The sequence below is a fragment of the Scophthalmus maximus genome, chromosome 7 (genome assembly GCF_022379125.1).
Source record: "Scophthalmus maximus strain ysfricsl-2021 chromosome 7, ASM2237912v1, whole genome shotgun sequence".
NCBI lineage: Eukaryota > Metazoa > Chordata > Actinopteri > Pleuronectiformes > Scophthalmidae > Scophthalmus > Scophthalmus maximus.
Window position 1 is genome coordinate 11,966,180 of NC_061521.1, and position 14,792 is coordinate 11,980,971.

General features: G+C 41.3%; 1 protein-coding gene across 1 annotated transcript in view; it reads left to right on the forward strand.

The window, feature by feature from the left end:
• tp53i11b (tumor protein p53 inducible protein 11b) overlaps positions 1 to 13,765 on the forward strand; it is a 30,830-nt gene extending 17,065 nt beyond the window's left edge. The window contains exons 3-8 of the mRNA XM_035642867.2: positions 1,738 to 1,877; positions 8,214 to 8,272; positions 8,373 to 8,421; positions 8,766 to 8,862; positions 10,298 to 10,399; positions 11,168 to 13,765. Of these exons, the coding sequence (XP_035498760.1) occupies positions 1,749 to 1,877; positions 8,214 to 8,272; positions 8,373 to 8,421; positions 8,766 to 8,862; positions 10,298 to 10,399; positions 11,168 to 11,301 (570 nt within the window). The 5' untranslated portion in view covers positions 1,738 to 1,748 and the 3' untranslated portion in view covers positions 11,302 to 13,765. The remainder of the gene's footprint in view (positions 1 to 1,737; positions 1,878 to 8,213; positions 8,273 to 8,372; positions 8,422 to 8,765; positions 8,863 to 10,297; positions 10,400 to 11,167) is intronic.
• The last annotated feature ends 1,027 nt before the right edge of the window (positions 13,766 to 14,792 follow it).

The window sequence follows — 14,792 nt, forward strand, 5'->3', positions numbered from 1 at the left end:
GGTGCTTTCAATAACGGAGCGAATGGTCCATTGGCAGTTGCTAGGCAACTGCATCAGCATTACTGACTAGTCAAGGAGCACTGGTAGAGAGAGGCAGAGACATGCACAGGTTTTTTAGAATACCAGAGAAATGTGTGATTCACCAAGGCACACAGTGATTTGTGTCTTATTTAGTGCTTATCACAGATTTGGATGGGGTCATGTGGTAGAGCAGATCAGGAGACAGAAAGTACAGCCGAGTTTAGAGAGAAATCCATTGTCTGAGGCCATGAGAAGATGGTTGGATTAAAGAAAAGGAAAGATGTTGAAATAACTGTATTTGAAATAAAAAAAACAATACTTATTCTTTCTTTGCATATTGTAACCTGATATTTTATTTACATAAAAATCTGCACTCAGATTAGCAATCTCTAATCTCTACCTGTCTGTCCCAAACACATATGGGACGGCAGGAAGTAGGTAATTATTTGGAAGATCTTAAATATGGTGCTGCCTAGGTTCAGCTCTACTGTGGAGTAGTCATCAATTTTTACACAGGCCATCCTGTGTGTGTGTGTGTGTGTGTGTGTGTGTGTGTGTGTGTGTGTGTGTGTGTGTGTGTGTGTGTGTGTGTGTGTGTGTGTGTGTGTGTGTGTGTGTGTGTGTGTGTGTGTGTGTGTGTGTGTGTGTGTGTGTGTGTGTGTGTGTGTGTGTCTGCGTGCGTGCGTGCGTGCGTGCGTGCATGTGAGAACTGCTAATAAATGTTACAAATTACTAACACAATATTAATTTAATTTATTATTAATATTATTAATTATAAAATTATTCTTACTTTAATTCACTCAAAGTTATTAATACTGGAATACTTTAATTGGTTAAACAGATAATTGTGAAAACTGAAAAAAATCTCAGCCTTATTAGGTTTTAAACTTTCTGTTATACAGTGTGTAACCAGTTTTTTCCCCCGACAACTCTTCAGTTACTTGAAAAAATAACAAAGCTCACTTCCTGAGCACCAGCGTAGCTTTAGTCTCTTTTGATCACAATACTGGGGATAAAAATAAGTCAATGCTGACAGCAAGAAACCGTGTCAAAATAGAAAAAGAAAGTAGATAATGGAGCCTTTGTTGGAGTCATTGAGGAGCCATTTCAAGTGAGACATGAATAAATCTGTAGCCAAGATGAGGGCATATTACTGTGTAGACGGTACAAGCTGACTTCAAAACCACCACCTCCACTTACTAGCTCGCATAATGTCAGTGGAACCCGATCGATATGGAAAGTGAGACCCTCGTTCTTCAGAAACCTCAGCTTCATTTACAGTACGTGTATGTAAAGCGATAGCCCATTTTACTATCAAACACATTGGCTCTTTGAGCAGGCACCTGCGTCTGTTGGCCTGTCGGCTCCTGCGTCTAGTCTGACTTGAAGGGAAGGTTTAATGGGTTGTTTGTATACAGTGTTCTTGACCCGTGTTATGTAATTGTGTTGCGCAAGTCAAGTCCTCAAGGGGCGTATTTGTAGATTGGTAACTGCATCTTCCTGTCTGTGCTGTGGAGAAGTGTTCTTTGAAGAGAGTGATAACAACAGAAGACAAACACATCTGAGGATTTTTTACATAATGTAAAAATGTAAAAAAAATACCCCTTTTTCCATTTAATTTATGAATTCATCCCCCTCTAACAATGCTGCTATGCCCGCAATGCTCGTCATTCTAGCTTCTCCAACCATGTTCCTCTCTTTCCTCTTCTTTGTTAGGTGTGTGCACCATGGTGTCTAAACCTCACCCTCCTCTAATGAAGAAGCACAGTCAGACGGACCTGATTAGCCGCCTGAAGAGCCGGAAGATCCTTGGAGTCGGCGGTGAGGATGATGATGGCGAAGTACACCGCTCAAAGGTCAGATTTCTTCACATGGACATAGTCGTTTTGAATCTTTATGGGGAATAATGCAGACAACAAAGTCAAATAGCTTGTTGCATTAAAGCAACAAACTGCTTAGTTATTAATGGAAGGGCGTGTTAAACTATCACCAGTCAGATGAGTTATATTGCTGCAGTGTATAAACAAAAATGGCACTCCACCACCGATGCGTTCATTAACCCCGAGAAGAGCTATGGATTACTCTAAAAAGCCACAATGGACTGCTAATTGGCTCATCACTCTTGGTGTCCCATTGTGTGCATTGGCTCCTTGTGCTCCAGTGAATCTAGATCACATAATCCCATGAGTTCCCACAATGCTACTGAAATGTGACCGGCTCCCCAGCGAGACTCGGTGCCTCTTGCCTCTCATGTATTCTATTACTCCTAACCAGTGCTGGAGTAGTTACTCAAAAAAAGCAATGCATTACATATTACTAGTTACTTTTAAATTTTTTTAAGTAATGACTGACTTTGCTTAACACTACTTTTGCATTACTCCATGACATCGCCTGAGATGTACTGTCACTTAAATGCCAATTAGCAATATAAAGTTAAACCTAACAACCGCCCACATCAGCACTGTTCTAATAAGGAGGACAGACACAAGATCACTTTATGCCCTTTAATACAACAAGGTCGACCAGCCCAGACAGCAATTCACAGAAAAATGTGTTGAGACTCGAGAACAAGGCTACAGCCCTGGCAGCACACTGTAAATGATTCGAAATGAAATTCTGATTTGTGATTTGCTCACGGAAGTGGATAGTTGTTTCATTTTCTTCTCGTCCATTCGCGTAACAAATTTAAACTAGTGTGCTTATCTCCTCCCCGCAAAAGATGTTTGTTCCATCTCCTCCTGCATGAACTTGAGCCAAAGTCACAGTCACGTGACGGGAGGTCAGACAAGTGTTCCTTCAGCGCGCATGAAAAGGGATGTTTGTGTGTTTCTGATGTGTATACCAAAACACGACTGCATGCTCGTTGGCTCATGCCAGTATTAAAAAAAACACTCATATTCATGCATGTAGAGCTGCAAAAATGCAGACTGATAAAATGTTCTTGTTCTGTTTCCTGGTGCTCAAATACCAAGATTCTACAGATCTTTTTTTTACTGTATTATAATCGATCTGATAACATTTGAGTGATCCTAGGCAGAGCAAACAGTTGCTCACTGAAATATTAATAAGGCAAGTGAGAGCAGGGAGCAGAACAGAAGGGAGCAGGCATACGGTGGTGGCTGATGGCTTGTGATGAGATGTCCGCCCTCTTTCTCAACCCTCCTGAGTGTTTGTTTTCTCTCTTAATGTTTTTGCAAGGAGCCTTACCCACGCACCTTCCACTTTGGTCCCATTCACAGTGCAGTCTGTTGGAAACAGATACAAATGTAAACTAATAAAATAGACACACATGCCAATAACACTTAGTTTCCTAATTTGGCCTATTGTGTGCTGCTTTAAGAAGTGGGCTTCCCTCTTTGAATGTGACATTGAGCCCAATTTAGAAATGAAATTGTTACCCTGACTGTGTGATTGTTCACTTGCTCTCATGCATTGTGCTGGTACTCGAGATGTTCCATTTATCCTTGCCAGTAGTGTCTGTGGTTAAGAAGTGCGGGTGAGGTGCATAGCAAGAGTTGCTTTGGAGAGGAAGCTGTTGACTTTATCCCTGTGGTACCTGTAAACAAAGGCGGGAAGTGCCGCCGTTCTCCACTGACTGCTCTCTTCCTGCTTCTTTAACCGTTCAGAGATAAGAATGCATTTCCTATGACTTATACTTCAGTGAGTATTTGTGCTACTGTTACTGTAAGTGAGTGCAGCTGTGCTACAGATATCGCATCTTTTGCACGCGGTGTCACCAACAGCTACTTTAACCCACTGTCAGACGACTTCAGTGCTAAGGTCATGTGTCAACAACCAGCTCAGGTCTTCATAAATAAGACAAGTAGCAATGTTTTATGAATAGTTTGTGCCCCGGGAGATAACCACTGGACATGATTTATACTTGTTGTGACTTACTGTGACTGCGCAAACATTCCTCCCTCAGATGAGGAACGCACACACTGAAATTACAAATTTGGTGGATATTACAGTCTACTTGTGGAATATTTTCTCCTGCCCTATGGTTGAAAAGTTGCACTTGGTTTACAGAATTCAGATGACTTGAGTGATTGATGACAAAGCCAGGCAATATCAGCTGTGATTAACCACCTCTCTCTGCAAACAGCATTGTGTATTTCTTCCTTTTCCTGTTTCTCCTTCTCTCCACAACTCCCTTCCGCTCTATTCCACCCCGAGCCAGTTCTGTGCCATCAGTCGACACTCAGTTTCCTTTGAGTATTTCTCATGCCGGTCATGCATATTTATGTGTTCCTGTCAGAATCAGCCCCTGAAACCATGGCACAGGAAGGCTGATTCACTTGTTTGGATCTTGATATATTGGGAGCTTTGCCCAGAGATCTTTAGATTTTGCCCGATATTTGCACAGTGAAATGAACATAAAAAAAGCTTTCAGTCAGGTGCGTAGGCTTATGTTTTCACATATACAATAATAATTGACATATATCCGTTGAATATTTTAAATATGACAAACTGTCTTAACTCTGTGTTTCATCTGACTATCTGATACTCACCTCTTCACCTCTCCAGTATCTTTTTCTTATTCCATCTGTCTTTCACACTCCTCTGCTCTGTTCTACTGTTTTCTTCCTCTCTCCTGTCATGCAAGGGAGGCAATCTGGAAACGCCAACAGAAATCTAAGTAAACATATCTTATGTATAATTGTATTTTATACATAGACTTAATTATTTGAACACACTAACCAATACCAGATCACTCCAAAGTTGAGTTGGGTATCGTTAGGGTTTTTTAATATTTATTACCTACTGCAGTGTTATCAGGGGTTTCTTTGCTCTGATCACATCTGTCTTCCATAACATCCTCTGACCTCATCCTCTTCCTCTGTTGTGCTCTTATTGCTCTTTCAAGTTCTCTCTCTCTGCGCCTCTTTCTGTGTCGTACCAGTTCACATCCTTTCTGCTGCGCATTGGTGTGTCTTGGAACTAGTCTTATTTCTGATTGTTTACATGGATATAATCATACGTAAAGGCCTGCCATGGAAACTGTTGTTTACATGAATGGTGTGCCTTATGAGGTTTGAGACACTGAGCAACTCGAGCTAGGTAAAGAGTCTTCACCTGAGCCTCGCTGCTTTCATCCTTTTTCTTTTTGAATAAGCTTCTTACATCCGTTGCCTTCAAGTCAAATGATTTAGCGTGCTAGCTATGAGCAAATGCCAACAATGACAAGTAACGTGTCAACTCTCTCTATCTCTTTCTTCCTCACACTCACACTAAAAGGCAAAACCCTTCAAAAGAATCCTGTCCTGATCAGACTAGTATTTTGTTTCATTCACTCGGACGACTCACAGACTCATTAAGCAGAAAACTTCTTAAAAAGATATAGTGAGTTCCCTGTAAACACTGCTAGCCAGAAAATTTGTCATAGTCTCAGCCTTAGTGGTTTTCATGCTTCATTGATGCAATGTCTGACTGCAACACAAGAGAGAGAGAGGACTGAAATGATAAAGGGAAATAACTGACAGTGGGATGATACGTACCAAAGTCTTTGGATGAAGTAATTCAACTTGCAGTGGTGTGACAGTTTTCACATTATACCATGATATGAAAATTGATCACGATCACAGCGTGAACATTTTCTACCGGTATTGGAAAAAGAACAAGCAGCAAAACAGAGACTCTCACCTGCTCATCTCTTTTCCTCCTTGACTGATTGTCTGAGCCACACATGCATGCAGCGGAGTAAACGGCAGAGAGAGAGACGCAAGGCTGATGTCACCAATCTCTGGAAGAAGAATTTATATGAAACAATGTGGTGTTATTTCCGTTGTTCTTAAAAACAAATGCAGGGTTTTCTTCAAGGACGGGTATCCAGTTAGCAAAAAATGCACCGCCAAAATAGTTTTCCACATCTGGGCTCCTGGCTACATCTGCGTTGTCTGTCTGTTCAGTGACCTCTGACCTAAAAGCAGCCACACTCACCTCAGTCTGACCCCATTAAGATACACACAGACACACTCTCTTGGCTCTGGGGCCGAACGAAAGTGAGTGTGTATGTGTGAGTTAAAGGTTCAGACAGAATCAGTCGCACACCTTCAGTAACTGGTAAACGATTTTTGATAATTGTTTGAGCACTGTTGACGGCATATCTTACTATTATATTCTACTATCCTGTTACAAACCAAACAGTCAGTTGATTAATGGAGAAAATAATCAACAGATCCCAGATTAGATTAGTTGTTATATTGTTTGAAGTTTGGCACAATAATATAAACAAACTTAATATGTAAACTGTATAATATAGTTCATGTTAGTTTAACTGTCACAAGGGACATTTTTCCATGAAAACATAATATTTTTTCGAGATGGATATCATACCATGAAGATCTCTGCTGCAACCCTATTCACCGCCATCCAACAAATGTAATTCCTCTGTGGGTTACTGTCTGTTCAGGCACAAAAATGGCTTTATTTTTTTTCCATTTGCCCTTTGCGTGTTGTTTGTCTGGGGCAGTCTGTTTACCTCCCTGTCTTTGTGTATTTGAACACTGAATCTGATTTTCTCTGCATTTCTAACCCTCAGTGCCTCAGTCACATGCTACATGTTCTCCCTCGGAACAGCTTTGTTTTTCATATATTTACAGAGATACGCTGCACTGACATATGTATATAAATTAAGTACATTAAGGTCTTTGGACTTGTTACACGATAGAAAGATAGATACAGGTTTAAAGGACCTACTGTATTCTTCTTCTTAATTGCACATTCCATAATCAATACTACTTAGTGCTGGCTTTGCTTTTGTGTAGAACTTTTGGATCCTGTGCTGTGGACATTGATCTTTTTGTTGTTCTTTTCATTAACCTCTTCACTGAGTAGTCTACAAAATGTCATAAAATTGTGAAAAATGTCTGTCATAGTTTCCCATAGCGTTATGTAATGTCTTCAGTAGACCGACAATCTGGAACGAGTTGATGATTTGAAATATTATTATTATTATTTTTTAATGATTAATCGATTGTTTTGATACATTTTCTGTGTACTTAGTAAATGTTTCAAAACTACATCCTACCAGCTCTTATACAGTTGTAGATTCATGTTTATCCTGCTGGTAGTATGAGACTAAACATAAATGGAGCCACGACGGTGTGTATTTGGAAGGTTAAAATCCATGTGAATATATAAGTGGCTCATGGAGCAATAGCTCCAGAATCAAGTTGTTGTTTATCAGCATTTCAGCGTCTTCTTGAATCTGTGATAAGAGATGCGTATCCTAACAGATATGCAGGGACACACTTGGGTGTCTTCTCAATATTGCTATATGTAAACATCCGTTCTGTTTGACATTTTCATGAAACACTATGCGTTATCTGTATTCAGCTGGAATGAAAAATTGGTTCCTAAGAGACAGCGAGGCACACTTAGCTTTCAATTTGTCAAATTGTTCTCTCCCTATTTGCCTCCGGCTTTCAGGATTATAAATTGAGCATTGCGTGGAACTCGTGGTGCTAAGATTAAGTTAATTTGTAGCAAAGTGTTTTTTTTTCTGCTGTAGACGTGGCCGTTTGTTATTCCTCCAGATTTCACTGCAAGATGTGGTTATGACATACCCCTCTAAATCTTCAGGGGGTGATTAAGGAGGTGAAGACATTTACAGTCTCTAATTAACATCCTAATAGGCCCGTCTTTGACGATCATCTTTTCTTTTAGTTCCAACGCTTCAGTGTGCTTCTTTCCAGTAGCTTGCTGAAGATGTGTCGGCAACATTAAATACACCTCCATGGAGAGAGCTTTATCTTGGTCATGTGGTGCTTTGTTAACTTTGTTTCCAAACACATGCTGCACACAATCAGAGGTTGTCCATGTGAGATGTGTTCACTTCACACCTACTGGAAATACTCCCTTTGGTTCAGTTGGCGGTTACCACCCGGGTAAAACGTGCAGGAAGCTGGATAGGAACACGCCCACTCGGTGTGTGTGAATTCCTCAAACAATTATCTGCTCCATTCACACATTAGCTCAATCTCACACTTTGCACCGTTTCATCTCTGGCTCAGCTGATTCGGCCGCTTGGGGTCATGCATGCACAGCCCCTATGAGTAATCGAAAAGTACAGGGTTACAGTGCACGTGTGAAAGCAGCTGCTGATATCTGTTAAGAAAACATGATGCTTTTACATTTTCCTCCTCACAACTCATTCCCTTTGTCTTTTGTCGTGCCTTGATCTTTTGCAGATTAGCCAGATGCTCGGAAACGAGATGAAGTTTGCAGTGCGAGAACCTATCGGGCTGAGGTGAGATTTCAGCTGCTCAGAACATGTCACAGTTAACAATGTACAATCAAATTTAGTGTCAGGATGGACACGGTATGTCATGTAATTTCTTTTTCATTAGGGTGTGGATACTCGTCTCTGCAGTGGGTTTCACAGTCATGGCCCTGATGGTAAGTGTTGCCCTAGTTATCAGTAAAGTAAATATATTGATTCACCTTCGTAACTTAAGTCCTCATGCAATTTCGAAGGGAGAAAAAAAACCCTTTTTAGAAATAGAAAAATCCTGTTTTAAACCCAGTAGTGCAGTGAAGGACGTCTGAAGAAATGGCTTCGTCCTCATGACCATATCACCTAAATGCTCAATATCCTCAGTGTTCAGGGCCTAAACAGTGACTCCAAGTCACAAACAGGAAGACTCTGTCAACACTGCTGCATTTCAGGGCTGTTCTGGGGAAGACAGAAACGCTGTTGTGTTGATATGACAGAGCTGTGTTGTGCTTGTTTTCCATCGCAGGCCCTGGTGTTTCCCAACCAGCTTTATGAGGTTGTTTTTGAGGAGGAGCTCTCCTCCACGAGCATCTCCATTCGCCTTTATGGAGGCGCGCTGCTTAGTAAGTCACTGTACTGTATCCTAATGAAGTACGTTCACGGCACTGCATCGATGCTGACACGCAATGTTTTATATATATATATATATATATATATATATATATATATACTAGCTAAAAATATACACTGGTATACCGCTGCAATCTCGTGATAATTCTATTCATTCCAATTCACACACAAACATTTATATGATTTACAAAAAGCTCACCTCTTGCTGTAATTCCTCCCTCAAGCTGCAGGGTTAGATTCAGTTCTTGGTGCATGTACCTACAGTTCACTATGAGGACATGACACCGGCACAGAGACATGAAGAGTGAATTCTCACAGCACCATCTCCACTCGCCTCTTTTTCTTTGGCCTAATGTATCAGTATAAATCTGGTGGGAACATAGTGGGGGATGGCACGACAATGTATGTACTGTATTGTTTCAATGGCTTTAGTTTGAGACAGGACTGTCAGGTAAGTCGGTGAGTCAGTCACACAGTCAGTGATTACAGGGCTTGTGAGGGCTGTGTACAGGTGGTTCCGTGGTGGGAACGTAATAAAAGAACAAAGGGTGAGAGCACACAGGCTTCGCATATATTCAGTAATTGTGCCAGGCTTTCACTTTCAGCTAACTCGGACCTAATGTATGTAATAATGCCAGCACCTAGACAATATATAGACAGAGGAAAACATTTGCTTTGATATGTTCTCTTCCTCTGTCCTCACATGACATTAAGTGAATGCTAAGGAGTAGCCCCATTCTCTCCTCTGACACATTGTGTGCATATCTTGATGAATCTTGACTAGATCAAATCTAAACAAATCAAACATAGATCACTATCATTACTGCGTTTCCTGAACAGAGATAAACATTAAATACATGGCACTGTGGGGGAAGATGTGAAAGAACCAGCCTTCAATCTTTGAAAGCTGAAAACAAAAGACTGGCTTCTTTATTTAAATGTCAGCAGGGCTGTGGGGATTAGACAAAAAAAAAGGGTAATGTCTTATGAGACAAGGAGAAGAAAAGGGACTAAGGACGGGGGGTCGCATCTGCCACACAGATGGAACCTGGCAGGGAGAAGATGCAGTCCATCAGAACTCCCACCTTTCTGCCCAGCCCTGCTCGTTTCCATATCCTCACTGGTGTGCGTGTGTGGGCAGAGTGAACTCCAGGAAAATGAACGAGAAGAATGGCAGCGAGTGAAATGATACGGCACAGGCTTTTATCACAATCAATGAGTCAGAACGTTCAGCACGATCAATAGGCCATTTATCACTGCGTATACATGTCATAGATTGCAGTTTGAGTGCAGTGGCATTAAATTGCGCTTGTAGGAGTTTGAGGGTGGAATTACTGTTGAGCATGTAGGAGTCCTCGTTTTTTTTCTTCTATTTTCATTCCCGTGCCCCTGCGCCTATAAATTCCTTGTCTTCACATCCTTTTCCAGGCCTGGCCCTCATCATGTGGAACGGTCTGTACACAGCAGAGAAGATCATCATCCAGTGGACTCTGCTCAGTGAAGCCTGCTACTTTGCTGTCCAGTTTCTAGGTGATTACACTTTTCCAACACATCATTTTGCAGTAATAGTTGCGTCTCTTTGCCCCAACCATCAGTCACCCTCTTCTCTGTCTCACTTTGTGACTTGAGTTCATGTCAAAACCAAACCACGAGTCAGTGTTGCTTGTGTTTCAAAGGTATGTGTTGATACTGCCCTCTTGTGTTGAGTGAGGGGTGTTGCAGTATTGCTATGTATTTATGTCTGTTTCACACACACACATTCACACAGCGCTTCTATCTCTTCTATCACTTTGTTTATCCATCACACATCATTCACATGCTGTTGGCACAGTCCTCCGAGACAATTTGGGGTTCGGAGTCTTGCCTAAGGACCCCCGGCATGCGGAAGAGACAAGCCCACCGACTCCTGGTTCAAAGGACAAATTACACAAGTTCAGCTGGAGCTAATATTAGGCTCTGTCAGTGACACCACTTAACACAAATTCCAAATGAACAGTCTTTCGTAGAGAATTCCCTCTTTGTGTTACTATCCGCGCACTGCAGCTGGAGATACTGTCTAGGGTAACACATAGAGGGAATTTTGTACTTAAAGGAGCACTTTGTGTGCCCACTTGATTTGTCTAAGGCCTTTTTACACTGTGGGATTCTGGGCCATTTGATAAGTAAGTTGACAGCCATGAGATAAAATGGTAAAATAATTGGTCTTTAATTCAAAACTGTGGTCCGTCGTTGTGCCTTCTAATTCTGATGAATATCAAAATCGTATTTTAAGTACTGAATGCTGTTCTGTGATTCCAGTGACATCCATCACCTTAATAGAGATTGGGATCCTGCCCAATGCTGCCGTGCTCCTGCTCCTCAGTCGAGTGCTCTTCCTGTCGGTCACTATGGCTTACTACTACCACCTGGGCCGCAGGCCAAAGAAGATCTGAGCTGCCTGTGTGATACGTCCAGCGAGGGGACAACTGAGCAAAGATCACAAACGTGGGGTCAGAAGATTTGGATTATTATTTGACTGGGACTCTGAGCTTTTCTTTTGCCAGTGGATGCCCCCCCCTCCCTGCCCCTTACTATGGCACCTAACATATTGTGACCCCCCCAGTATTCAACAGATGAGCAAATCCTCACATTCCAGACTCGACAACAAGAATGAGACACCCCATGGTGAAAGTGAGTTACTCTTTCACTGGACTGTGAGGTCCAGCCCCTCCTGATACATTCGTCCTTTGTGCAGTGCTGTTATTCTAAAGAAGGAGCTAGCAGTATGAAGTGCATTGCATTCTCGTATATAACCTAGTTCTATGATTTAATATGTACAGTACAGGGTCATTTCAAAAATCTGACTGTGTTGTTAATGTACAGCTTCATGATTTCCAGAATGGGTATTGAGTATTATCTGTTAGATAAAAAGTTGCTTCTGGACACGGCCTCTTAATCAAACTCAAGGACCAAGAATTTGTGCTTAAATTTCTTTCCTGTTTGATGTTGTTGATATTAACTCAAACTGTATGTATGCTGAAGTGAAGCATGGGTGTGTATCATGCTACTCTGACTGCTCCCCACTGGACACACTAAATGGAAAATGCATCAACTGTGATTAGTGCAACATTCAGGCGCAGTCAGATAAGCTTAGTGCTGGATGAGTGACAATGAACCTTTTTTCTTACAGTGCTGATAGCTTTCTTGGTCGGCACACCGAGGAAACTCCTGAAGGTCAGTTTATACTCTCAATCACGCCCACCAACCGTTCACACTGAGACTACCCAAAACGAAATGCTGAATCAAATTCATTTTTTTCAGGGAAAAGTTGCCTCTTTTTTTTTATTTCTAGAGGTGTCGGTCATGAGGTTCTACCAAAGGAATTGTTTTGTACAGAATACTTACACCGCTGAGATTAATATATGTAATGTTGATGAATGCACATGTGAACCGACTCGTAAAAGGGTTATTCTACCCGTGTTGTGTGTGCACTGATACGCAGGATGGAAGCCCGAGTGATCTTACAGAAAGTATTTACCATTCTCAACTTGACTGTAGAGCCAGTGTCTCAAGCCGAGCACGTCAGTGCGCAGGGTAAACAGACCTGACCTGGTTCCTCTTTAGTAATGTAGCACAGTTTTTAACAAATATCATATCCTTAGTCCTGCCTCATATCTACTTTAAAGTACAGTCTTCAACACTGCATCCTACTTCTTGTATATATGTAAATAAAATGACTTACTATTATGTGATGGTCGTGTGAACCGAACAGGGAACTTGTTCAGTATTAGTTTGACGATTTTCCAAGATGACACTTGTGTTTTGACACCATGCATGCAATATTATCCAGCAAAAGAAATATGGCTCAAACTGTGTAGCAAGCTGCCACCAACCACAACACAAAGCTGACAAATAAAGATGTTACTGGGGCGAATGAGTGCAGTAGCCAAAAATGACATAAAACCAGAAAAGGAAAAGTTGATATAACGGGTAGTCGCCCATCACTTATAACACAATGAATTTGTTAAAAAACATTTTCTACCTCCCAATACTGACTCTGATCTCCGCAACTCATACTCTACAGCACATAAGGTCAGTCAAAATGACAGTCTATAGATAGTTTACTCATTTGTTAAATTCAACTTGAAACATAATTTTGAGTCAAACAAGGAACATGTGGGAAGACTCTTCCAACGGTGGTCCACATTGTTGTAAATGACCGTGTTGAGTTCAGCCCTAGAAGGGAGTGGTCCTGAGGTCACAGTGATTGTGGGTTTTGCAGTTGCGAGTCCAGTGCAAGGGCAGATGTTGAGTTTTCGCTTCAGATAGGGAACGTGAAACATGGGTGAGGTCTCTCATACTCCTGAAAAGTTGTAATTATCCTTTTTTCCAGTGTTTAATTAAATACAACTCTCCTGAGTGACACTGCGTGCCCCAACCCACTGCTCTGTCCTGACTAGCGTGGTAATTATGGAGTTCAAGAAAAATCCTGTTCCATTTCTGTAGATACTAGAGGCCTCAAATCATCAGCCTCGTGAAATGTTCAAAAGTCTGTAGGGCGGGTTATTTTGGGAGAGATGGGCAGTTCCAGGGGGATGGGCATCAGTGGGGAGGCAAAGAAATGGCTCTTTCATCCTCCTGGTTCTCTGACGTAAATTAGTCAAGATATTACCTTGGTAAGTTGTGTCCTTGAAATCTTAGAGGAATGGTAAGTTGAGCTGCTCATTTCCTCTGATGTAGATCCAAGTGATATTGCACTGTTGTGACTAGCATACCAGGTTAAACTGTTCCAAGTTGTAGCATTGTGTTTTTATGTAGCCTATATATGTGTTATTCTGTACCTCAAAAATGAATTGTTATGGATTTCCACTATTTACTTTGAAATAAAGAACATTATCGTTTACTGTTGAAGACTTCGAAAGTGGTGCAATCTACTTTGTCCCTTGTTGTCCTCTCTGATAGCAACATATACTGTCGATCTGCAACTGACTGAGTGTTCATTATTGATAAATATGTTATTTTCTCAATTCATTTTGTGGCCTATAAAAACATCCTAAAGCCCCAAACAGCAAATCCTCACACCCTTGGAACCAGATTGTTTGGTAGGTTTAACTGAAAATTAAGAGATTAACACATTTTTCAAATTGTTGAGTTATTTTTTTTTCTGCCAGTCGACCAATCAAATTATCAACAAATTCTTTCAGACTAATGCACTTTTCCATTAGGGCTACTGGAGCCCACAACTTCAATGCATGCAAAACATAATGGCAGTCTATGGGTGTATCGAAAAAATCTCCTCCAAAGTCCACTGGACTGATAACGTGCTCAACTCAGGCCCTTATCTAAGGCATTGAATCTTAAAACAAGGGTTGACAAATCAACTACTGCACACTGAAATACCCCTAACGCAATGCCCGACTCATAACAGGAAACATCAGTTTGAATACGGCTTTGTACTCGATCAAAACATCTATTGTAACTCCAGCCAGTGAATGGGAGAGGCTTTAATATCATACACTCATTGATTTGATAGCTGACAGCCTTGAACGGGATACGCTCAGCTCTCTGTAGTGACCGTCAAAGTGGAGAGGAGGAAATACACGACAAAACAGAACATTGCTCTAACGTGTCTCGACAAAGAAACTGAAGGGCTGTGATGTAATCTAACCCTTTGTTTAGTGTCTTCTGTTTGGAAGCTGCTGTACGTGACGTATCGCAATCATCCTCAGGTCTCCACAAAGATCCTACAGTGAATGTTAAATGAATGTACCTGGTGCAGCCTGCCACACTCTAGCTTAACTTTTCCTATCCTTCCCCAGCGTTCTCTTTCCTTCTTTTCCTTCACACACACACACACACACACACACACACTGGGCAAATGGTGAAAAGGAGGATTGTGTGTCACAGGAAATGTATGTGTGTTTAAGCTTGTTTATAGGCAAAA